The sequence below is a fragment of the Bos grunniens genome, chromosome 29 (assembly GCF_055505025.1).
Source record: "Bos grunniens cultivar Pamir isolate PY7600 chromosome 29, Bosgru_T2T1.0, whole genome shotgun sequence".
NCBI lineage: Eukaryota > Metazoa > Chordata > Mammalia > Artiodactyla > Bovidae > Bos > Bos grunniens.
In genome coordinates this window covers 6544087-6566922 of record NC_141193.1, presented here as the reverse complement: position 1 = coordinate 6566922, position 22836 = coordinate 6544087, and the positions used below count along the sequence as shown (strand labels likewise).

General features: G+C 56.8%; 2 protein-coding genes across 4 annotated transcripts; one reads left to right on the top strand and one right to left on the bottom strand.

The window, feature by feature from the left end:
- Positions 1-863: 863 nt before the first annotated feature.
- Positions 864-12620, top strand: ACTN3 (actinin alpha 3). 2 transcript variants are annotated; one of them, XM_086385687.1, is made up of 21 exons: positions 864-1045; positions 4474-4588; positions 4765-4884; positions 5179-5265; positions 5345-5432; positions 5911-5989; positions 6071-6152; positions 6886-6971; positions 7273-7365; positions 7800-8030; positions 8155-8302; positions 8722-8872; positions 9392-9500; positions 9596-9736; positions 9999-10181; positions 10633-10767; positions 10858-11037; positions 11299-11445; positions 11542-11607; positions 12087-12245; positions 12332-12620. In XM_086385687.1, exons 1-21 carry the CDS (start codon positions 899-901, stop codon positions 12488-12490), a joined length of 2706 nt encoding a protein of 901 aa, XP_086241813.1. In that variant the 5' UTR covers positions 864-898; the 3' UTR covers positions 12491-12620. The 2 variants fall into 2 exon arrangements, with proteins under 2 accessions (XP_086241813.1, XP_086241812.1); XM_086385686.1 differs by having other exon boundaries at positions 11299-11607.
- A 138-nt stretch (positions 12621-12758) lies between these two features.
- CTSF (cathepsin F) lies at positions 12759-18282 on the bottom strand. Of its 2 annotated transcripts, none has more exons than XM_086385698.1 (14): positions 18006-18282; positions 17698-17796; positions 17322-17406; positions 17169-17230; positions 16962-17037; positions 15810-15923; positions 15545-15690; positions 15361-15457; positions 15197-15277; positions 14267-14386; positions 14116-14180; positions 13768-13858; positions 13348-13406; positions 12759-13266 (listed from the first exon to the last, which is right to left on the bottom strand). In XM_086385698.1, the coding sequence occupies exons 1-14, from the start codon at positions 18216-18218 to the stop codon at positions 13192-13194; spliced, it is 1383 nt and encodes a 460-aa protein (XP_086241824.1). In that variant the 5' UTR covers positions 18219-18282; the 3' UTR covers positions 12759-13191. The 2 variants fall into 2 exon arrangements, with proteins under 2 accessions (XP_086241824.1, XP_086241825.1); XM_086385699.1 differs by having other exon boundaries at positions 15810-15920.
- Between the last annotated feature and the right edge of the window lie 4554 nt (positions 18283-22836).

Below are 22836 nucleotides of genomic sequence, written 5' to 3'. Positions count from 1 at the left end.
GCCGCTTCCGTATTGAGGCAGGGATAGTGGCAAACGGACGTCTGCTACAACCAATAGAAGCTCGGAAGGGGCTCGTGAGCGTTCCGGTTTACTGGGCGGGCCCACAGGTACGGAGATGTGATTGGACGGCCGAACGAACCAAAGAGATGCTTGGAATCTCATTGGCGCTGGAGCCGGGTAGAGCGCTGGTATAGCCCCGCCCCTCCCGCGGACGTCCAGCCCGCCCGCGGCCACCGGGCAAGCTGGCAGAGGTGGCCAGCAAGCCAGGATTGAGTTGCAGCCTTGGTGGCGTCGGGGATTCCCGGCTCAGCACATTCCCCCTCTTCCCTCAGTAGCCCCGATATTAATAGCCCTGCCTCGGCCCATCCAGCTGGCTTGGAATCCCTCTTCATGCTCGAGTTGTCTCCCTTCATCACCCCAGAAAACATTCAAAACAGCTCGGCGCTTCGGTGTTTCTGACTGTGAAATGGGAATAGTGGTCCCTGTTTCCCACCAGCGCGGCTCAGGAAAAGGGTCAGGAGGAGGTCCAAAAGGCAGCTTCTAGAGCGATCTGCAACCACGATTATTCTCGTCATCTTCATTGTACACATAGGGAAAGAGACTCAGAAAGGGCCCGTGGCTTTCTCAAAGTCAACACAGCGCCCAAGCGGCGGAGCCAGAACGCGAATCCCGGATCTCCGCCACGGGATTCATCCCAGAGCCTCAAAATTCGGCAGTCTCTTAGCCCCAGGCCAAACTTCTGCCTGGTCCCGACCCGAGCGCCCTCGCCCGGATCCGGCCCCACCCTCCTCCCCCATATTTAGCGCGAATCCGATCCGGGGCTGGGCCGGGCGCTACTTAACGCGGCCCCCGTGTTCTGGAGCGCGCCGAGCAGAGCGGAGCCAGGAGCCCGAACAAGATGATGATGGTTCTGCAGCCCGAGGGTCTGGGGACCGGGGAGGGGCCCTTCGCGGGCGGCCGTGGGGGCGGCGAATACATGGAACAGGAGGAGGACTGGGACCGCGACCTGCTGTTGGACCCCGCCTGGGAGAAGCAGCAGCGGAAAGTGAGTGCTAGCCCATTTCCTGATGGCAAAACTGAGGCCTGAGAAGCCAGGCGGTTTGTTCTTGGCATCTCAGTAGGTCAGGGGCAAAAGCCTGTCTTACCCTCAGTGCCACTTCCTAGCCCGGGCTCTGGCCATCAATCCTCTGCTGTCCACCAGAGCCCGATGAGAGAGCTCGGGACCCTCATGAGGGGTTTAGGATGACAAGAAAGATTTCTGGGATCCCCACCCCCGCAAGGGTTCATTCACCTGGGCCCATTTTTGCTAAAGAATATGGTTTGGGTAAAGCCCTGGGGATCCAAGTTTGGGTGGGGTGGGGTCGGGAAAAATCAACCTTTCTCCACACACCGCCCCCCTTTTCTGAAATATTCCCAGACCCCACCTGAGGACATGCAGCTAGGCAACTAGTGGACTTAAGAGTATGGGGGAAGTGGTAACCATCCCAGACTTCCTACCCACCCTCGCTATATTCTGTCCAGCGTGATGTCCATGGCCACTCTATCCCAATTGTCAGGTGAGGAAACTGAGGCTGAGGTAGGACCCACATCATATACTGTCTGAAAACAGTCCCCCTCCCTAGGCAACCTGGGGGTCTTTGCCCATTGCTTGTCCCTCCCCCATTCTTTCCCAAGATACCCCTCCCCACTCCAGGGGCCCTGAATCTGCTGAAAAGGCCACAAGGTCGGGAAGGAGGGGAGCCCTGGCTTCCCTTTCGCGGTAGGTAACCTGACTCTCAGGCCAGATGGACACTTTGTGCTGAGGCAGCGCCTTGGAGGAGCTGAAAGGGCAGCTGCTACCCAGGTCCAGCCTTGTAGGGCACTCAGGCCTCCCCTCCCCAATCTATTTTCACTCCTAGACTTTCCCAGATGGAGGGGGCATGACACCTGGGGACCCAGAAGAGAAAGTGATCTGGGCCTGGAGTGAGGAAACGCTGGGGAGTGGCAGGCTGGGGGTAGGGGGTACTGTGAGGTCATTAGACTCATCACTTGCCAACGGTGTGTGACCGCAGGAAAGGGCGGGGAACAGGGGTGCTTGGTGGAATTTGCAGGATTTAGAGAATCCCGGATTTAGAATCAGAGCACTTCCTCTGAGTTAGATGACAGGAGGTGACCCCAGGGGCTGGGAGGCTCAGCTGACTCGGCTAGGGTGCGCCGGGTGATCCGCCTCCCCCCAGGCTCCTTCTGCACCTGTCTCCAAGCAGGGCTGTGGTCCTCGGGTCCAGCAGTCTCCCAGTGATGTCATCCCTGCCCCTGGCTCCCGCTGCCACCTGCTCTGCAACTCCTCTCCCCACCCCACCCCCATCCACCCAGGACTCTCCCAGATCCAGGCTCACAGGCTCCTCTTAAGACACAGGCTAGTCTGTACCTCGCTTTCATCAAAGTATCAGGAACATCCTTCCAACCCAACTTACAGCCACCCACTTCATCCACTTACTCAGTGATTGCACCCGTGTAGACACTCTGTAAATTCATTAGTGTTCCCTGAAGTTGGATAATCCAGTTGTTTCTCATCCAGCAGTGTTTATTACAATGTAATGAACATCTCTGTGCTCAAATTTAGCCCCGCCCCATCCCTGCTTTTCCCCCATATCTTAGAGCACTCCTGTCTCCTCCCGTCTGACACCAGAGTCCTCTTTATTCAGCCTCATTTGAAAACAGTTGTTTAATATTTCTTAGGGAGGTCCTGGTATGTGCCAGGCACTGTGTCAGGTGTCAGAAATTCAGCAGGGGATGAAATAAAGCCCCTGCTTCAGAGAGCTTAGAGTCTAGCAAGGACAAATGTTTCCATCTCACCCCCTCGCTCCTGACCCGTCCCACTCACTGACACCCTCCCTCACCCCGGTCTCAGTCGCCACCTCCTCACTTCTCCCTTCTGCTCTGCCAAGCCATTCTCTGCAACAAGAATGAACTTTCTAAAACACAGTTCTGCCCCTCTCCCTCCCTGTTGCCCTCAGGATCAAGTTCACACTCCCTGGCTTAACACTCAAGATGGTGCATGACCTGGCCTCTGCCGCCCCTCCGGCCCGCCTCTCACCATTTATACCCCAACATCCCCAGAGCGGTGCCCAGATAGCTGTGGCCCTACAATCCTAGCAACTGTTGCTCATCACCAAGCCCTTGCGGCTATCCCTGCCTGGAATGCCCTTGCCCGTCCTTCCCTGTCTGAGTAACTCCTGCTCTTCCATCACAGTTCTGATCTGTTACTCACTTTCCCCAAGAGGTTTGAAGAACACCTCCCCTAAGCTCCTCAATGCTAGTCTCTCCTAGCACTTCGCAGGCCCACAGGACTCTTTGATTGCCTGTAAGTTCCTTTAGGGTAGGAACCAAATCTCATTAAAAGTCATGTTTGTCCTCTGAGGGAATCTGCTTCCATCACTATGGAGGCCTCGCCCAGACCTGCCTTTCGCCCTGCCCTGTCTGGACCAGAGCATCTGAGACTCCAGGATCTACAGAGAATCCAACAGCACTCTCCTGTGCTCGGGGTGGCATCAATCAGTGCTCAGCACCCACTTATACACCTGAGGGAAAGAATTCCAAATAACTTCCTTGGGGTGTCTGCTTTGGAGGGGGGATGGGAGGGGGAAATGCTTTGAATTCCAGGATCCTGCAAGATCAGGGGAGGAAGAACCTGAGACATCATTGACTCTGAACTGTAATTGTACAGAGAGACTGAGCCCAGGAGAGGGCGAGGGGCACATCCCAGGTCACAGTAGCTCAGTTGGGGTGGGAGTCCGAGTATGGATTCTACCAAGGACTGCCAGCTGAGGGCAGAATCCGGGGCCTGAGGCCTTGGGAGGTTGTAGAAACTTGTATACCAGGCTCTAAAGCACTGCCATCCCCCAAAGGCACACAGCATATATCACCCCTCCCATCTCAGACAGAGGCTGAGGCTGAAGCACGCCCTGGCCGGAGAGGGCGGATAGTCTCCTCCAGAAACCAGGTCAGGCTGTGCCTCAGTGTCCCGCTGTTCCTCGAGGGCCTGCAAAGCTCCGGCAGCCTCATGGTCTGCTTGGGGGCCAATTCACAATAGCCTTAGGAGGTCGGTGGGGCTGAGACGATAATAACACAGATGCACAGTCCCTCAGACAAAACCCACCAAGCCATCTGTGCTGCGACCTGGAATGTTTCCGATTTTAGTAAGGCAGTGTCCCTGGTGTCTCAGGGGGCCCCACACTGGCTGGAGACTGGCCAAAGCTGTTGTTGTCCTGGCAGCATCCACACTGGGATCTGAATGGGACCCAGACCCCATTTCTCCCCATTTTCAGGAGAATTAAAGCTCAGAGAGGGACAGGGGCTGGCCCCAGATGCACAGCAAGTGAGTGGCTGAGCTGGAACTTGCATCCAGGGCCTCGGGCTCTGAGATCTACCCTGACCAAGGAGCCAGAGCCCTGTCCTCAGCACTAGGGTCTGAGTACTGTCCTCTGCCCCCAGACCTTCACTGCCTGGTGCAACTCACACCTGCGCAAGGCTGGCACCCAGATCGAGAACATCGAGGAGGATTTCCGCAATGGCCTCAAACTCATGTTGCTCCTGGAGGTTATTTCAGGTGAGGGGTGCAAATCAGCGCACAGGGACCCCAGGACCCAGGGGAACCCAGAGAGCTGGGGGAGCAGTGCCAGCCGAGTGCTGGAGGGGATGTGCTGAGGGAGGGGGAAGTTTGAGGACCGTGTCTTCAGCTTCCTCTTGTGACCTTTGACCCTTGACCTCTCCTCTCACACCCAGGAGAGAGGCTGCCCAGACCAGACAAAGGCAAGATGCGCTTCCACAAGATCGCCAATGTCAACAAGGCCCTGGATTTCATTGCCAGCAAGGGGGTGAAGCTGGTGTCCATCGGTGCTGAAGGTGAGGAGGTGGCAGGAGGTGGCAGGTGGGGCTGGGGGCGCGGTTCCTCATCTCAACCACAGGGACAACTATCTGCACCTCACAGGAGCAACTGTAAGGAGCAAAGGTACCCACAGTGCTGGCCCTGGCACCCAGGAGGTGTTCAGTGAATCCTTTTGAAGTAAAATGATTGAGCATCTACCAAGTCGGTGCCAGCCTTGAAATGCAGACAAGGGGCCAGAGGGCAGGGCAAGGGGGAGGGGGGCTGAGGCCTGGTGGTCAGGTGGAGCATGTCCCCACCCCCCCACCCCGCAGAGATTGTTGACGGGAACCTGAAGATGACCCTGGGCATGATCTGGACCATCATCCTTCGCTTTGCCATCCAGGACATCTCCGTGGAAGGTGAGTGGTGGGGAGGTGGGGAGGATGAGGACTGGCCCCAACCCCTCCCCAACCAACACTCACCCCCATCCCTGCCCAGAAACCTCGGCCAAGGAAGGCTTGCTCCTGTGGTGTCAGCGGAAGACGGCGCCGTACCGCAACGTCAACGTGCAGAACTTCCACACCAGGTCCGCCCTCCAGCCAGCATGTGGGGCCTCTGCTGGGGTCTGGGCCAGAGAGCTGGAGTCTGGCCCCGGAGAGCCAGGGAGGGGAGAGGTCACAGCCAAGCTCCTGCAGCAGCGTCTGAGAATGGCAGGACTCAGTCAATGCTGAACTGAATCCAGGAGGGTGAGGGGGAATTCCTGGAGGAGGGAGCACCGGAGACATCCCAGGAAGGGTGTTCCAGCCAGAGGGAGCCTTGTGAGCAAAGACCCAGAGGCCAAAAATTCCTAGAAAGTGGTGTAGCGTAAGCCCAGGGTAAGGGAATCATGATGAGCTTGGAGGAAATGGTCCATGGCTGGTAATCAGGGCCTTAAATGCCAAGCAAGGAATTAGAACCTGACTCCATTTCACAGATGAGGCCATCCATATAGGAGGGCTCCTGGGACCAGGGTAGGGCAGGGCCCTGGCCTGAACCCAGGCCTGACCCCCCTTCTCTCTGTCCAGCTGGAAGGATGGGCTGGCCCTCTGTGCTCTCATCCACCGACACCGCCCCGACCTCATTGACTATGCCAAACTGCGCAAGGTAGGCCCCCCTAGTCCCAGCCCCGAATCCCCAGTCTCTGTCCCAGATGACCTTTCACCTCTCTCCCCTCACACCACCTAGGACGACCCCATCGGCAACTTGAACACCGCCTTTGAGGTGGCCGAGAAGTACCTGGACATCCCTAAGATGCTGGATGCAGAAGGTGAGAGTAAGCCTCACCCGGGCGAGGACTCCACTTCCACACCAGGCAGCACTGTACCACCTCCACCCCTTTGTCCCTGCTCCTCCCTCCTCCCGGGATGCTCCGCCCCACCCCTCCCCCTGCTCCCTGGGCAGAACCCTTCCTGCCAACAGTTCCCCTTCTCCAGGAGCCCTTATCTGGTCCCCTGTCCCTCTCATCCAGTGGAACCAGCCTCTCCCGCCTTGGCCCTTATGTAATGGCTCTACCCTCACATCCCAGTTACCTGGGTCACTTGGTGACATGATAGTCACTCATGCTGGGAGCTCCTTTGAGGGGAGTCCTGCCTCCTGTCCCTGTGCCCATAAAGGCTTTAGTAGTTGAACCAGCAAACCTTTTCTGGTACTGTGCCTGGTACCCTGGATGTGAACTTGGAGGAAAGCCAGCCAGCCAGCCAGCCAGAGGCATGGCCTGTTTAGAGACAGCAGGCAGTGGACACTGGCGGTTCATGAGGGCTACAGGGTCTGCTCACTTAGCCACACCTTGATACTGTCCTCACCCCACCGAGGAGGAGGTCGCTGGAGCCTGGGGTGATCCGAGAAGGCTCCAGGGAAGAGCTGGCTTTGGGGCAGCTGGTGGCCATGATTAGATGTCTCTGCCCCTTCCCATCCCGAGGGAGCTCTCTGCCTGGGTGGGCGCATGAGCCCACTCCCCACCCCTGGCTTTGCCCAACTGACACCTGGCTGCCATTCCGCAGACATTGTGAACACCCCAAAGCCTGATGAGAAGGCCATCATGACCTATGTCTCCTGCTTCTACCACGCCTTCGCCGGGGCAGAGCAGGTAATGGGCTCAACAGTTGCCACCTGGGCTGGGCGTGTGGCCCAGGGGCCCACCCTTGGCAGCCCCTCAACATTTGGAGGTGCCAGGCCCCACTGGGGCACCACTGTCCCAGCTGCACACACTTGACCCCTGGGGCACTCAGGCACAGAAGCCTCTGGCCTGGAAGCTCCCTCCTCACCCTACAAGGCATGAGGCCTTCATCCTCTCGGTTTGCATGGACTCAGGGTTTAGGGGTTTAGAGGGAGTCTGGGTCGGGGGTGTCCTGTTTTAATACCAGCTTTTCTGCCCATTCCCACCAAAGGCAGAGACAGCCGCCAACAGGATCTGCAAAGTGCTGGCCGTGAACCAGGAGAACGAGAAGCTGATGGAGGAATATGAAAAGCTGGCCAGTGAGGTAAGACAGGCCACAGAGGCCTCCCCCTCCCGCCCTTGCTCCCCCATCCCAGCCCTGCTGTTCCTCCCATCCCAGCTGACCCCCAGCCTGGACTGCAGAGCCCACCTCTCCTCAGAGTAGCCTTGGCCTCCTCCAGCCTCCTCCTGCCATCTTTACCCACCTCCTGCCCCCTTCTGCCCATCCAGGCTCCTGCCATCCACTCATTCATCCATTCAGTCACTCATCTCTAGACAGTCTCACGGCCCTTTGCTCTGGGCCAACTACGCTGGCCCCTGGACTCAGAATATAACCATCCTGCTCCTTCTCTGACTACTGGGGACCCCTTCTCTGCTCAAGGCCCAGCCTGTTGGCCACAGCCTGGGCGTGGCTAGAGACAGGCAAGGTGAGCAGGCCCACTCAGCCCTCTGTGCTCTGCCCCTGCCTGGACCCCTTAGCTGCTGGAATGGATCCGCCGGACCGTGCCGTGGCTGGAGAACCGCGTGGGCGAGCCCAGCATGAGCGCCATGCAGCGCAAGCTGGAAGACTTCCGGGACTACCGGCGCCTGCACAAGCCGCCCCGCGTGCAGGAGAAGTGCCAGCTGGAGATTAACTTCAACACGCTGCAGACCAAGCTGCGGCTGAGCCACCGGCCAGCCTTCATGCCATCTGAGGGCAAGCTGGTCTCGGTGAGCCGGGGCACGGGGGCAGAGGGGGACCCCCGGCCCTGCCTACATCCCCTTGGACTCTCTGTTCCCATCTGTATAATGGGTGAACCATGATGGAGGGCGCCTCTCTCTGCTTGGCCTGCAGGACATCGCCAACGCATGGCGGGGCCTGGAGCAAGCAGAGAAGGGCTATGAGGATTGGCTGCTCTCCGAGATCCGGCGCCTACAGCGGCTGCAGCACCTGGCGGAGAAGTTCCAGCAGAAGGCCTCCCTGCATGAAGCCTGGACCCGGGGTAGGTGGCTCTGGGGCCTGAATGTGTCCTGTGCAGATTGCGGGGAGCCTGGTGGGAGGGGGACGGGGTCCTGGTAGAAGGCACAGGTCAGGGGTAGGGGTTCTGCAAGGAAGCTGGAGACCTGTTTTCTAGTCCCTTCTGGTATTTGCAATCAAATAATACCGGAAGGGAACCAAGGGCCACTCCAGATCATGTAAGCTCAAGGACCCTGACGTCACGCAGGAGCCATGCCCTGGAACAGGAGCGTCCCTTCACTTTATCTCATTGGCGTCTCAGAGCAGACCCCTAGGTGTAGGCTGGGCAGGAATGATCACCTACGTTCACGGATGGGGAATCTCCAGTGTCACACACGGGGTTCGGACCCCCTGCTCCTGCGTATCCGTCCCTGGGTGACGCAAGCCGGGCTTCTCTCCATGCAGGAAAGGAGGACATGCTGAGCCAGAGGGACTACGAGACGGCTTCGCTGCAGGAGGTGCGGGCCTTGCTGCGGCGCCACGAGGCCTTCGAGAGCGACCTGGCGGCGCACCAGGACCGCGTGGAGCACATCGCTGCGCTGGCCCAGGAGCTCAAGTAGGCATGGAGTCTGCTGGGCCCACCCAGGGCAGGGAACAACACCCCTCGGCCTCAAGCCCCGCCCCTCGGCCTCAAGCCCCGCCCCTGCTCCCAAAGCCCTCCAGACCTTTCACTCTTTAATAACCCTACCTTGGTACCCCTGTCCTTCCCAGCACCACTTGCTCTGCCCTCCTCCTGTAACCCTGTCCCCTAAGCTGGCGTCTCCTTGCAGCTTTGGGCCGGCCAGGCCTTCACCATAGCCTTGGCCTCCTGCCACGTCCTTCCTGTAAACCTGTCCCGGAAACTCCAGGCCCTGCCCCTCCTCCCAAACTTTTCCAGGGACTGGAGCTGAGGACCCCCTTCTCCTAGGCACGCACTGAGAAGGCCCTGCTCTAGGAAAGCCCTGTTTCACCCCCATCTACCCTGGCTCCTTTATGCCTTCACCACCCCTGGGCCCAGAGTCCTACCTGAAGGGACAGTCAGGCAGAAATCTGGGCTGGAATCTGGCTCCGCGAACAACCCCCTTCCCATTCCCAGTGAGCTGGACTACCACGAGGCAGCCTCGGTGAACAGCCGCTGCCAGGCCATCTGTGACCAGTGGGACAACCTGGGCACGCTGACCCAGAAGAGGCGGGATGCACTGGAGGTGAAGCTGGGGACCCGGAGGTGAAGGCTGGACGCTGGAGGAGGGTGAGGGGCCTGCTGGGCGGGCTGCTAACTGGCCATCCCTGTGGCCCCCAGCGGATGGAGAAGCTCCTGGAGACCATCGATCAGCTACAGCTGGAGTTTGCCCGGCGGGCAGCGCCCTTCAACAACTGGCTGGACGGCGCCGTGGAGGACCTGCAGGACGTGTGGCTGGTGCACTCGGTGGAGGAGACCCAGGTGGGTGCGGGGGCTCCAGGTGTGCCAGGGTTGGATGGGATGACAAGGAAGTGGCCTGTCTTCTGTCGGCCACCCCTTTGGGCTCCTGGGGAATGGGGGGCCAGAGAAGAAGCCCAGCTCTAGAGTGCCAGGAGTCAGGAGGCCTGGGTTCTCTGGCCAGTGCTGCCCTGGCCCCCGGTGAATGGCCCAGAGCCCCTGGCCATCCTTTGTTGCCTGCGGGAGGTAGGGGCGCTGATTGATGCTTCCTGCCTGTCGTCCCCAGAGCTTGGTGACAGCACACGACCAGTTCAAGGCAACACTGCCCGAGGCCGACCGAGAGAGGGGTGCCATCCTGGGCATCCAGGGTGAGATCCAGAAGATCTGCCAAACGTACGGACTGCGGCCCAGCTCCACCAACCCCTACATCGCCCTCACCCCGCAGGACATCAACACCAAGTGGGACACGGTCAGTGCCGCCAGTGGCCTTTCCCCGCCTCCCTCCTGCTCAGACACCTTCTAAACCACCCTGAGAATCTCAGGTGTCTGAGACACAGAGGATCAAGTCCGCCTCCGGATCTGTGGTCTGCCACAGACTGTACGTGGCATTGGACAGGTCCCCTTGCCTGACTTGGCCCTCTCTGTAAAATGGCCGTAACAGCATTTTCCTGTTGGGCCTGATTGAAGCAGAATTAGATCTGGTGTGGGGGCCAGATTGTTGTACAGAACAATCTAAGTTTGTTAAGAGTGTCGGCATGGGCCCTCATTTACAGCCAGGAAATGAGCAGAGAGAGGCTGAGTGACCTGCTCAGAGCTTGCCCCCTCCGCAGAGCCCCAGGCTCAGAGTAAGGAGCCCTGTGAGGGGCTGGACCCCTCCCCTCACTCCTGAGCTGCCCCTGACACCACCACCCTCCCTCCAGGTCCGAAAGCTGGTACCCAGCCGTGACCAGATGCTGCAGGAGGAGCTGACGCGGCAGCAGGTGAACGAGAGGCTCCGGCGGCAGTTTGCAGCCCAGGCCAACGCCATCGGGCCCTGGATCCAGGGGAAGGTGGAGGTAAGGCTTGGATCAGGGAGCCAACCTGGGAGACGGGGGCCGGGGGCCGCCAGGGGCTGGAAGCCTTCATCCTGCCCGGTCCCCCTGTAGGAAGTGGGGCGCCTAGCCGCGGGGATGGCCGGCTCTCTGGAGGAGCAGATGGCGGGCCTGCGGCAGCAGGAGCAGAATATCATCAACTACAAGAGCAACATCGACCGGCTGGAGGGAGACCACCAGCTGCTGCAGGAGAGTCTGGTGTTTGACAACAAGCACACGGTCTACAGCATGGAGGTGGGACCACGCCGCTTAGGACCGAGGGGAAGGCGGTGCTGTGGGCAAGCCTGGGGCGGCCATGGCTGGTTGATCAATACGTAATAAATCATCAAACTTTATGGCAGGAAGGGCCGCTGGGTGTCACTCAGTGGACCCTCCCGATGGGGTCCAGCAAGGGGGAGGACTTGCCCGGGGTCAGACGGTGAATTGGGGGTGGAGCCAGAGCTCGTGGCCAGGCACTGGCCGCCCACTGACCCGGCCTGTCTCCTGCTTTCATAGCACATCCGCGTGGGCTGGGAGCAGCTGCTCACCTCCATCGCACGCACCATCAACGAGGTGGAGAACCAGGTACTGACCCGAGACGCCAAGGGCCTGAGTCAGGAGCAGCTCAACGAGTTCCGGGCATCTTTCAACCACTTTGACCGGGTCAGCAGGGGCCTCGCCCTGTGGGGTGGTGGACTTGGGGGCTGGCTGGGAGGCGGAGATCGGGGCCAGAGCCTGACATCTGCTCCCCAACTACAGAAGCGGAATGGCATGATGGAGCCTGATGACTTCCGGGCCTGCCTCATCTCCATGGGCTATGACCTGGTAAGTGTCCTCCAGCCCTGTCCAGGGGTTCCCTCCGTGGCCCTTCCTACATATTGATCACCCACTGTGTCCCTCCCACCTTCACATCTTCATTTCCTCCTCATCCACCTCCTGGGGCTGGGGAGAATTATCCCATTTCCTAGGGGGGCACCTAACAAAAGTTCAAAGAGGTAAATTAATTTGGAGCTGGTTCTGTGTGACTCCAGAGCCTGAGCTTGCAACATGTCCACCTCAGAGAGAGAGCACTACAGGGGTGTGGGGAAGAGGTCAGGACCAGCAGGAGCAGGGCATTGCCATGGGCAGGAAGCAGAGTTCTGCCCAGTGGAAAGGATTTCCCAGAGTCAGAGCTAAGGCTGCAGTGGACCGTCTACGGAAAAAGGGGGCTGCCTTGTCACAGGGGTCATCAAGCCAGGGGGACACCAGGAACCCTCCTGGCTTAAGCACCGCCCGGGCACGGTGCCCGGCCTTTAACCCTGCAGGGGGAGGTGGAGTTCGCTCGCATCATGACCATGGTGGACCCCAACGCAGCTGGGGTTGTGACCTTCCAAGCCTTCATCGACTTTATGACCCGAGAGACAGCCGAGACGGACACGGCTGAGCAGGTTGTGGCCTCGTTCAAGATCCTGGCAGGAGACAAGGTGAGTCCCTGGCGGGGGTCGGGGGAGCTGGTGCGTGGAGGGTAGGGACTGGGACCTGGGGGCCCTCAAACCCTCTTCTCCCCCAGAACTACATCACCGCCGAGGAGCTACGGCGGGAACTCCCGGCGGAGCAGGCTGAGTACTGCATCCGCCGCATGGCGCCCTACAAGGGGGCTGGGGCTCCAGCTGGAGCCCTGGACTACGTGGCCTTCTCCAGTGCCCTCTACGGGGAGAGTGACCTCTGACCTTGACCCCAGAGCTTCCCTACTCAAGTCCGGAGAGAGGGTGCTCCCTCTGGCTGATCCCACCCATCCCTTGGAGCCATGGCCACAGAGCCGAGTGTTTCTCAATAAAGATCCATCGTGGGCCCCTCTCCATCTCCGATTGATTCCTAAGGCAGAAGCTTGGGCCCTCAGGTTTTTGAGCAGGATCAGCTGCCCCACGTTGACCCTCCAGGGGTTCCCCAGCACCCCTCCTGGCCCTCAGGGTCTGAGCATTCACACCACGCTGGGGTCCAGGACACCTCTTTATTGTGTTAGAAAAGGTCGGTGACAAGTTTCTCTAGATGTAGAAGGCAACGTGGTCCCCCAGTCCAGGGGAACCAGAAAATTTACAGCTTCAGAGGAAAACTGGGGTGGGAAGACAGAGCCTGCTGAGGACAGAGCTGGCTTTAAGACCAGAGTATTTTCTTCCCACCTGCTCCTTGCCCAAGCCTAGGGTTCTTGCCCCAGCTTCGGCTGCCAAGACATCATCCTTCACCCCAGTCCTCCTAGCTACCGCCATTCAACAAAGGTGCTGTTGGGGAACTTCAGGGTGGGAGTGGGGGGAGGGCCTGTGTCCCTGTGGCCTTTGCTCACCCTGGGGTCCCCGGTGCCCGTCCCTTGGCCAGCTGTGCCTCCTGGGGAGGGGCCGTTCTGGTCCGCACCAGATCCTGCACTGGTGCGCCTCAGTTTATCACCGCTGAGCTGGCCATGATGTTCACGCCACAGGCCCCGGAGCCACGGTGCAAGTAGTAGTAACCCTGGGGGGGAGAGGGGCGTCGGTGAGGGCGCCAGGGCAGGACGGGGGCTGGAGGGCTAGGGGCCAAGCAGCCAAGACTCACCTCCTCACCCCAGTCAGTGCCCCAGCTGTTCTTGATGGCCCAGAAGGGAATGGCAGAGCCTGGGGGCAGGGCAGTGCGGAGCGCAGGGAGAGTCAGGGCCCCCCGAGTCTCCAGCCAGGGCCCCAGGCACTAGGCACTCTTCACTGTCTGCTGTGGGCCTACTGGGCGACAGGTACTAGGGGAAGAGCAGAAAGCAAGACAGGCCCACCTACCACGCTCCCAGAAACCAGGAGCAGCTCTGGGGCTTGGGGAAGACGCCCACCCATCCACAACTGCTCACACCTCCCACCCCCTGGGCTCTCCCATTCACAGAGAGGATGGGTGATCCTGCCTGGCCCACAGCCGGAGACAGGGGGTAGGACAAGCTTCCTGAGATGCTGTGGCCCGGGCTGGATGGGCAGAGGGGCAAGCAGAACTCACGGTTGCCATAGCCCACGAGCAGCACGGCATGGTCGATGAGCCAAGGGCTGCAGAGGGGGCGCAGGGGGTGGGAGATCCCGTGGCGGTAGAACTGAGGGGGGAGAGTAAGAGCAGGGGGGCCAACGTGCTGCAATTACTGCAGCCCGAGCGCCTAGAGCCCATGCTCCGCAGCAAGAGAAGCCACTGCAACGGGAAGTCCGTGTGCTACAACTAGAGAAGTCTACACAGCAACGAAGACCCAGCACAGCCAAAAATAAATACATAAAATCATTAAAAAAAAAAAATCAGGGGCCAGCTCCAAGAAGTAGGGGAAGAGTCAGAGCCGGAGCAACAAGGCTGGAGCCCTACCTGCATGCCAAAGGCGTTGATGGCAATGGAGACGGGGCCGTTCTTGGCCAGCCAGGCCGCCAGCTCTGAGACGGGGGAGGGCCAGCGTCAGGGGGCATCCAGGCCCCAGCCTCCCGACCCAGGCCTCTCCTCACCCCCCGGCCTTCCTTACTTTGCTCATTCTTGCTCAGCTCCACTGAGTCGTTGATGTAGACCTTGGCCTTCTCTGCAGAGAAGCTGCAGGTCTGCAAGCGGCCTCGGTAGCTGTAGTCATCCTCCGTCTCCAGCCCTCCTGGGATTGTGGGGAGGGGGGCCGGCAGATCAGAAGTTAGAGGAAAGGTGGGCTCTACTCTCCGTACTTGTCTGCTCCTGGCCAGCGGCTGTGCTGAGCCCCTCATACACAAGGCCTCATGTTCTCCATCTACCCCAGGCCACAGGCCATCCTCTCTGAAAGGGGCCTCTTTCTCGAGATGGCTCAGCTGAGGCCCACAGGCATGAGGCAGCCTCCAGTGAGACGTGTGGCAGAGAGGGAACCCAGCTCCCAACTTCTGAGTCCTGACTCCCCTCAGTGTTCCTAGGACTCCTGATCTTGGCTTTCTTGTCCTGCCCTGACCATCTGCTCCCAGTCTGGCCCAGACCCCTGCCAGGCTCCCTCCCCAGTCTTTGTAGGCCACCTCAATCCCTCAGCCCTCCTCTTCCCACCACTGCAGCCCACTGCTCAACAGAACTGCCAGGTTAGGTCAACACCTCCCCTCAAGGGGGCGCTGTTCTGCTCTTCAGTTTAGCAGCACTAGAAATACAGGCCTCCAAGCAGTGAAAATAGCAAGACCCCTGCTATGCACCAGGAACGTGACATACCTTCCCCTCACTTGACCCTCAAGACAATCCTACCAAGTGAGTCCAAGGAAGCCCATTTCACAGGTGAGATAAGTGAGGCTCTGAAAGAGCTGACCTGCCCAAGGTCTTCAGCCAGTTAGGGGTCAGCATTAAGACTTGAACCCAGGTCACAGGACTGCCATGCTCGTCTCCCTCCCTCACAAAGTGACTTCCGGGGGAAGGAGCTGTGCTGCTGCCCTGCTCCTGAAGCCCCGTGAATGCATACCCAGAGTCCGTATGGCGGAGTAGGCGTTAGAGGGCAAGCCGCCCAGGCAGGCCTTGTCAGTCTTGTCACAGTCCAAGAGCTCTAGGAGACAGAAGACTGGTCCCAAGGAGCCCTCCGGAGAGGCTGGGCTGGGGACGGGGGAGGGGGCACAGCGGGATGCTCACCCTGCTCAGACAGGGAGAGCAGGGTCCCCCGTTTGAGGAACCACTGGCCCTCCACGTTGCCTGTGACTGAGAAGGCCCAGCAGGAGCCGCACATACCCTGCAAGAGACAGGCAGGTCAGGGCTGGGTCCCTCTCAAAGGCCAGTGCAGCCCGCTCATCCCACCCTCGCCTCTTCGGGGTCCAACCTGGTCCTTGACATTGGTGACAGCCCCCTTATTCCTCCAGTCCCACTGAGGCGGAGGAACGTCGGTGACAGGCTGGGCCGGGCGCATGTTCCTGCCAGGCGCATCTTTCAGGAGGGGATTCAGGTAGATGGTGCGGAACTCCTCCTCTGTGGACAGAGGTGGGTGGGGGTGGGAAAAGAGTATTCGAAGCCAGTCCTACCCAGGGGCCTTGGGAGCAGGCCCTGTCTCTTCCAGGCACCGTGAGGGCTCTGGCCACCACCCCTACCTGTCAGGTCACTGAACTTGGTGACCCCATACCGAGCTGTGCCACGGTCCAGGGCCTGGATCTTCTGCGCTCGCACCATATTATTGGCAAAGACGGACATGCGCCAACTGGCTTCTGAGGACCAACAAGCAGAAGTGAGGCTTGGACCCCAGGCAGATCATAGAGGAGAGGTGCTTGGGGATAAGAGGCAGAGGTTTCCATGGGGAACAGTGGCCCTGGATCATGTCTGAAGTTTATTTCAAGAAGGGCAAGGGACGTCCCTGTGGTCTAGTGGCTAAGATGCCACGCTCCCAAGGAGGAGGCCTGAATTCAATCCCTGGTCAGGGAACTAAATCCCGTATTCCACACTTTAAAGATCCTGCATGCTGCAACTAAGACCTGGTGCAGCCAGGTCTTTACTATTTATAATAATAGTTAAATTATTATATTTAAATACTATAATTTAATATTTAATTTTATTTATAAAATAAGTAGTTAAATGTTTATAATACTTAATACTATAAACATGTTTATTATCGATATATTATGTTAATAATATAGTATTATATTTTATTATTTACATAATATTTATTTATTATTAAATAAATAAAAAAATTTTTTTTTAAAGAGAAAAGGGCAGAACCCTGGAGTGGGTGTTAGGAGCAGATCTGCAAGTGATAAAAGTGAGGCCAAAATGGGGCGATGACTCCCCAGGTATGAAAAGTGAAACTGCTCAGTCGAGTCCGACTCTTTGTGACCCCACAGACTGTAGCCCACCAGGCTCCTCTGTCCATGGGATTTTCCAGGCAGTAGTACTGCAGTGGATTGCCATTTCCTTCTCCAGGGGATCTTCCCAACCCAGGGCTCAGGGCTCCAAAGACAGAAGGTCATGGGAAAAGGCCACCAAGCCAAAGGTCTGCCAGCAGAGAAAATATGGCCTTTGCCCCATCCCACTCTACCCAGAATGATGGAGATCTATGGTTTCTGACTAGGAAAATCAGATGGGAGAAGCGCCAGCTCCCTGAGGTGACTGCCAAGTCCTTGGAGGCTAAACAAGAACATGGGGGAACTTAGGGGTCCCTCTGCCCTTTCCCTACTCCAACACTAAGGTGCCAAGTTGGAGGGGAGGTCCTGATCTGATCAGGACACATCCAGCCAAGGCTAGGTCCCCACCTTCCTGCGAATCATATGTCCGGTTATAGGTGGTGACAAAGTCCTTGAAGATCGAAGCCATCTTCACAGAAAAGTCCTGGAAAGACAGAGAGAGGGAGTCTTTACAAGCAGTCCTTCTCAGACAGACGTGGGAGCCCCAGGCCAGGGTGGAGGGAAGAGAGTGAACCAAACGTGCAGCCAGTTCCCCAGACAGACAAGGCTCCTCACCTGGGGGAGGGGATCCTTGTTCAGCAGCGGAAGGAATGAACTGAAAGTCTCATTTCTGTCATCTGGAGAGAGTTGGAAGAGAGGAGAAGCAGGACTGAACCCTGAGTGAAGTCTGATCTGAACCATCCCAGCACCCCGGGGCCCTCCCAGCACCTGTAGTCTTGGTGTCGACTGGGCCACAGTCCCGCCTCAGTAGCATGTGTTTTCCTAGCTCATCTAGGACTTCGAAGCTGCAGAGCTGCAGGAAAAGGAAGGAGGATGCCAGTCAGGGGGCTGCGAGGAGAGCAAGGCAAGATGGAGGAGGGTCCTCAGATGAGGACAATCTCTAAGGCAATCTCGCCCACAGTGGAAAGCGAGGCACCGTCCAGGAGCGAGAATCCAGACCCCCTCCCTTTATCCTTCCAGGCCTGGGTAGTGACAGGGTGGGGTAGATGCGGCCTCAGATCCCGCCCCCTTGACTTGACAGATCTCCCAACTACAGCCAGACTCAATCTGGGGGCAAGGGAATGGCAGGAACCCCATCACTCACCAGGGTCTTCTTGGACACCGGGAGCTGGCACACCGTGGGGTCGTTGCAGGGCGGCTCCACCAGGGTCGCCTTCAGCGAGTACAGGGACCCCCGGCCCGCCTGGACGGAAGGGCGAGTGAGTGACGGCACGGCCACCCTCTCATCTGTCCAGCCTTCATGGGGCCCGCAGCCCCACCGTGCCCTCTTCCCCCTTCCCCATTACTAGAAGTCCAACGTCCCCGCCCCAAGTCAGGCCCAAAGTTCCCAACCCTCGGACTAGAGCCCCGCTCACTGCGGACCCAGGAGCCCCGCCCCGAGCGCATCCTCACCCGGCGGACGCGACCGCGCACGGCCCCCAGCGCGGCCCTCGTCCCGGCAGCCCGGCCGCGGTTGTACATCTCCAAGGCGAAGCGGGCGGGCTCCCGCAGCTCCGGGGACGCCAGTTCCCAGGCCTGCGCGCCGGCCGCCGGGGGCTTGCTGGAGGCCGGAGCGGCGGCCGGGAGCAGCCCCAGCAGCAACAGCAGCTGCAGCCAGGGTGCCATGGTGAGGGCGAAGCTGGCGGCCCGGACTCACGCACGGACGGACGCGCGGACCAACCGACGGGGCGTAGCAGCCCGCGGCTGGGGGCCCCTAGTCCTCCCCAAGCTCCGGCGGGGCGCCGGCCAATGGGCGCCGGCCGGGGGCGCCTGCGCGCTCGCTTATTTATGCCAGGCACGTGGGTGCGCTGGCTGTGCAAGACTGGCGGGCTGGACCCAGTTTCGACCGTAGGCAGTCTTGCAAAACCAGCGTCATCTGGGGAGACGTGGCCCGATCCCCGACCTTGAAATGATCTTCTTAGGTCTGGGAACTGCTGTTTGAGGAGAGGAAACAATACTGGCCAGAGAATTAAAACAACTACCACTTATTGCATACCTACTATTATGTTGCAGGTTATATGCCCTCTCCCTTTAATCTTTGTAGCAATCCTGTGAAGTAATAAATGTTATTATCCCCATCTAGTAATTGAGGAAATATAGGTTTAGAGAAACTAAGTGGCTTGTCAAACATCTGCTAAGTAAAAGGGCTGGACTTGAACACAGGGAGTGGACTTCAGAGCTTGAGCTCACAGCTCCATCACCTCTTTGAGGCCCCTCTTATCAGCAGAATGGCAGCTAATATTCCCTGGACTGGCAGTGTCACAGGCTGTTGCGCAGATCAAACACAAACATGTCAACAGTGCACAGGGTTGGGACCCTTCTTTCATTCCTTCAAGCATTCACTGCTGTGTTCCAGGGCGTAGCAACAGGAAGCATGAGCAGATACTCTGGGCATAATACTGCCTGCTAGCAGCTCACAGTCTAGTGGAGAGACAGATGAGAAAAAGGAATTTTCCTCCAAGGTGTTACCAACTGTGGGAGGGGAAACAGAAGAGAGTTTTTGGCAACCCACTCCAATTTTCTTGTCTGGGAAATCCCATGGACAGAGGAACCTGGAGGGCTACAGTCTATGGGGTTGCAAAGAGTGGGACATGAGTGAGCGACTAACACTTTCACTTCCAAGGCCCTTCAAGCTCCAGTCAGGCCTTAGACCTTATCCTCTGCTGTGCACTTGACACTCCAGTGACACTCTATTTGCAGAAATTCAAGCTCTTGCACACCCTGGAACCTTCACACTGCTCAAACTCCTAGACACTTTGCTGCTCTCAGGGAGGCTTTCCTGACCCACGCCCATTGCCCTTGACTAAGCTCAATGGCACTGTCTCTGTACTCCTAGACTCCTAGCCCCGTGAACTTCCTCCTTCTGAAAGATCTAAAGCCAAATGAATTAAAAACAGGAATTTCTTAGGCCCAGCAGAAGCAGTGAGACTTTTCTTAGATCTGAGTTTCCAGAGATTGGTGTCATAGTTCACCCTCATGGGAAACAGTCATCTTCCCCAAAGTCTGTTTCTTGGTCACTGGAGACACCTGACAAGTGTCTAGAGGAAAGGGTGGCTCATCTCATCAGAATAAGGGAAGACAGCATACTTATAATTCATGGAAGGAAAGGAGGAATTTTTTTTAAGCCACATGTATGGCATCTCAGGCAATTCTCACAACAGCCTTCAAGAGAGAAACTGTATGATTACACATGAGGAAAGTGAACCAGGGATGTGTCAACATTCATAAAAAGTGAGTGTTAGTTACTCAGTCGTGTCTGACTCTTTACGACCCCATGGACATAGCCTGCCAGGCTCCGCTGTCCCTGGAATTTTCCAGGCAAGTAAACACTGGAGTGGGTTGCCATTTCCTTCTCCAGGGGATTTTCCCGACCCAGGGATCAAACCTGGGCCTCCTGAAGCTGAGCTGAAAAGAGGGAGACAGCAGAGGAGACTGGGAAGAAATGGACACTGCGTGAGGAGGAAGATGAAGAAAGAGTGATGTCAAGAAAGTAGAGGAAGAGAGTGGGTTTCAAGAAAGAGGAAGTGGCTGGTTGCGTTGAATGCCATGGAGAGGACAAGATGAGGGGATTGGGCAACAGGTAGGTCACTGGGGACCTCATTAAGAGTGCTTGACTGGGGACTTTCCTGACTGTCCAGTGGTTAAGAACCTGTGTGCCAATGCAGGGGACACAGGTTCGATCCCTGGTCCAGGAAGATTCCACATGCAAAGGAGCAACTAAGTCTGGCACCACAACTCCTGAAGTCTGTGTGTCCTGGAGCCCGGGCTCCACAGCAAGAGATGTCAGTGCGATGAGAAGCCCAAGAACCGCAGCTGGAGAGTAGCCCCTGCTCACTACAACTAGAGAAAGTCACGCACAGCAACAAAGACCCAACACAGCCAAAAATGAAATAAACAACTAAATTTAAAACAAAAATTTTTTTTAAAGAGTGTCGGCTTGAGACTTCCCTAGTAGTCCAGTGATTGAGACTCTGAGCTTCCACTCAGAGGCCCGGATTCAATCTCTGTTAGGGGAACTAGGATCCTATAAGCCATATTGTGCAGCAAAAAAAAAAAAGAAAGAAAGAAAGAAGAAGCAGAGGAGATAATATGAGAAATATGGGCATGAATGGAGACAAAGATTTCAATAATTTTTGCCATGGAGGAGAGTAGAGAAATACAGTACTGGGGGGCGGGGGGCGGCGCGGGGCATGCTGTCCAGTGGTTAAGACCCTGCACTTCCACTGCAGGAGACACAAGTTCTATCTGTGATCAGGGAACTAAGATCCTGCATGCCACAGGGCTCAGTAAAAAAAAAAAAAAAGGCGTTTTTAAGATGAGAGACCCTAGAGCATGCTTATGACTTAATGAAATAGGAAGGGAGATATTGATGATTCAGGAGAGAAAGGGGAGAATTATAGGAATGAAGAACTTGAAAGGAGAGGGGTGGTAGTTCTCTACTGCTGTGTGGAACACTGCCACAAAATGAATGGTTAGGGCTGCAGTCTCATTGAAGGCTGGACTGAGGAAGGATCTGCTTCCAAGCTCATGTTGATCCTGGGTAGCTTGGCCTGCAGTGGTTTGAAGTAAGGGTTCAGTTCCTGGCCAGAGACTGAGGTTGGGTAGGGGTGATGAGAGCACCAAATCCCGCTACCAGATCAGCGGTCAGTGACAAGGCCCTGGCCCTTTGGCTTTGCAGAAAAGAATTCCCATAAAGACAGCAAGTAGAGTGCCGGGGTCCAGCCCCGGCTGATCCAGGGTATTCGAAGGGGAGACGGCTTCGGTGATTAATTTAAATATTCATCAAAGATATAAAGAGTAATAGAATGAGGATAGCTCAGCAGGAAAATTCAGTGGAGAAAAGAGGCTGAGTAGCTTGGTTTATGCGGGAAACCAATAAAACTTCAAGACAAGAAGCTTGCACCACTTACATAGGCCGCAGGCATCCTTCCGTTATCCCGAAGGAGAGGAGACACTGAGGCCTCCCCAGTCGGATCTTAGAAGCCCAGGCATAATTAGTAAGCATGGCGGGCTCTGCGCTCCAGATGGAGACTCAGCCAGAGTTTGAGAGAGAGAGAGACACGGGGAGACCAGTCTTTCGAGGAACTGATCCCAATTCTTTATTTTCCATGGTCTACTTTTATACACTGACATGTTATGCAAAAGTCACGCGGGGACAGCAGTCCTGAATTTTATTAAAGTCAGGTGCTTCATACAAATGTATACAGAGGTCTTAGGGGTGTTACATCATCTTCTGGCCAGGGGGGCCTGTTGACAATTTATGACCCTCTCCTTGTGACAGCGGTCAGTCAACCAGAACACTTATTTCTCCAGGGGTGATTATTTTTGAAACAGATGCCACCCAAATAAAGTTACATTCCTATAGGGTGAGGGTGTAGTGGGTTTTAGTTAAGGAAAGAATTTACTTAGCCTAAGGTCTAACGTGATTTATATCAAAGATTAATACTTATTTCTTCTATATATTCATTAATGTGTGTAAGGGCAGGGGATGTGGAGACTTAGCAACAAACATTGGCTCAACAAATGAAAAACCCTTCACCAATACAATTTCTAATCAGCCCACTATACTTATACTAATGGTTTTCTAACTTTTCTAAGGAACATGTTTTTAGAAGGTTTAAAGCATCTCATGCCTCTCACGGTTGGGAGGCTGTGAGCAATCACATGTGGCTGGACAAGCCTGTCAGGCAGGATAGAGAACCTTCAGAGGAGTTTGTAAGTTTGGAACACTCCTGTCACGCCCAGGAATTATTATTAACTGGCGCTCTAGGTTAACTCCTTCTCTGAAAGAGGTGGTGGGGGACAACCCCCCGTAAAGTCAGAGGTGTAGGTGAGAGCACAAAGTAGTAAAGTAGGCAGGCTCTGGTTATGGGGGTAGATGCTCGAGAATTTCCAGGGGGACTCCTGAGGCTCGATCCCGCCTTTGCGTATGTCGAGCCTCCTTCCTCATGACCTTTGCCATGGGTGGAGGTCCTCCCGCTGGCTCCCTGCAGTAGAGAAACAAGTAAAGTGTTCATTAGGAGGAAAGAGAGTATAGTACATGTGGATAGACACATGGGTGGACTCAAGAGAAAGACAGAGTCGTGCCCTCGTAGCTTTGTGGGACATTTCTTCCACGTTTCCTTTGGCCAGTCATTTTGATTTACCTGGTTCAGAGTCCATATTTGGTATAACTCAGGATCCTCCCATGTGTGCATACACATCCCTTAGCCAAGATGGATTCTACCCAGGAGGTCTATGGGTA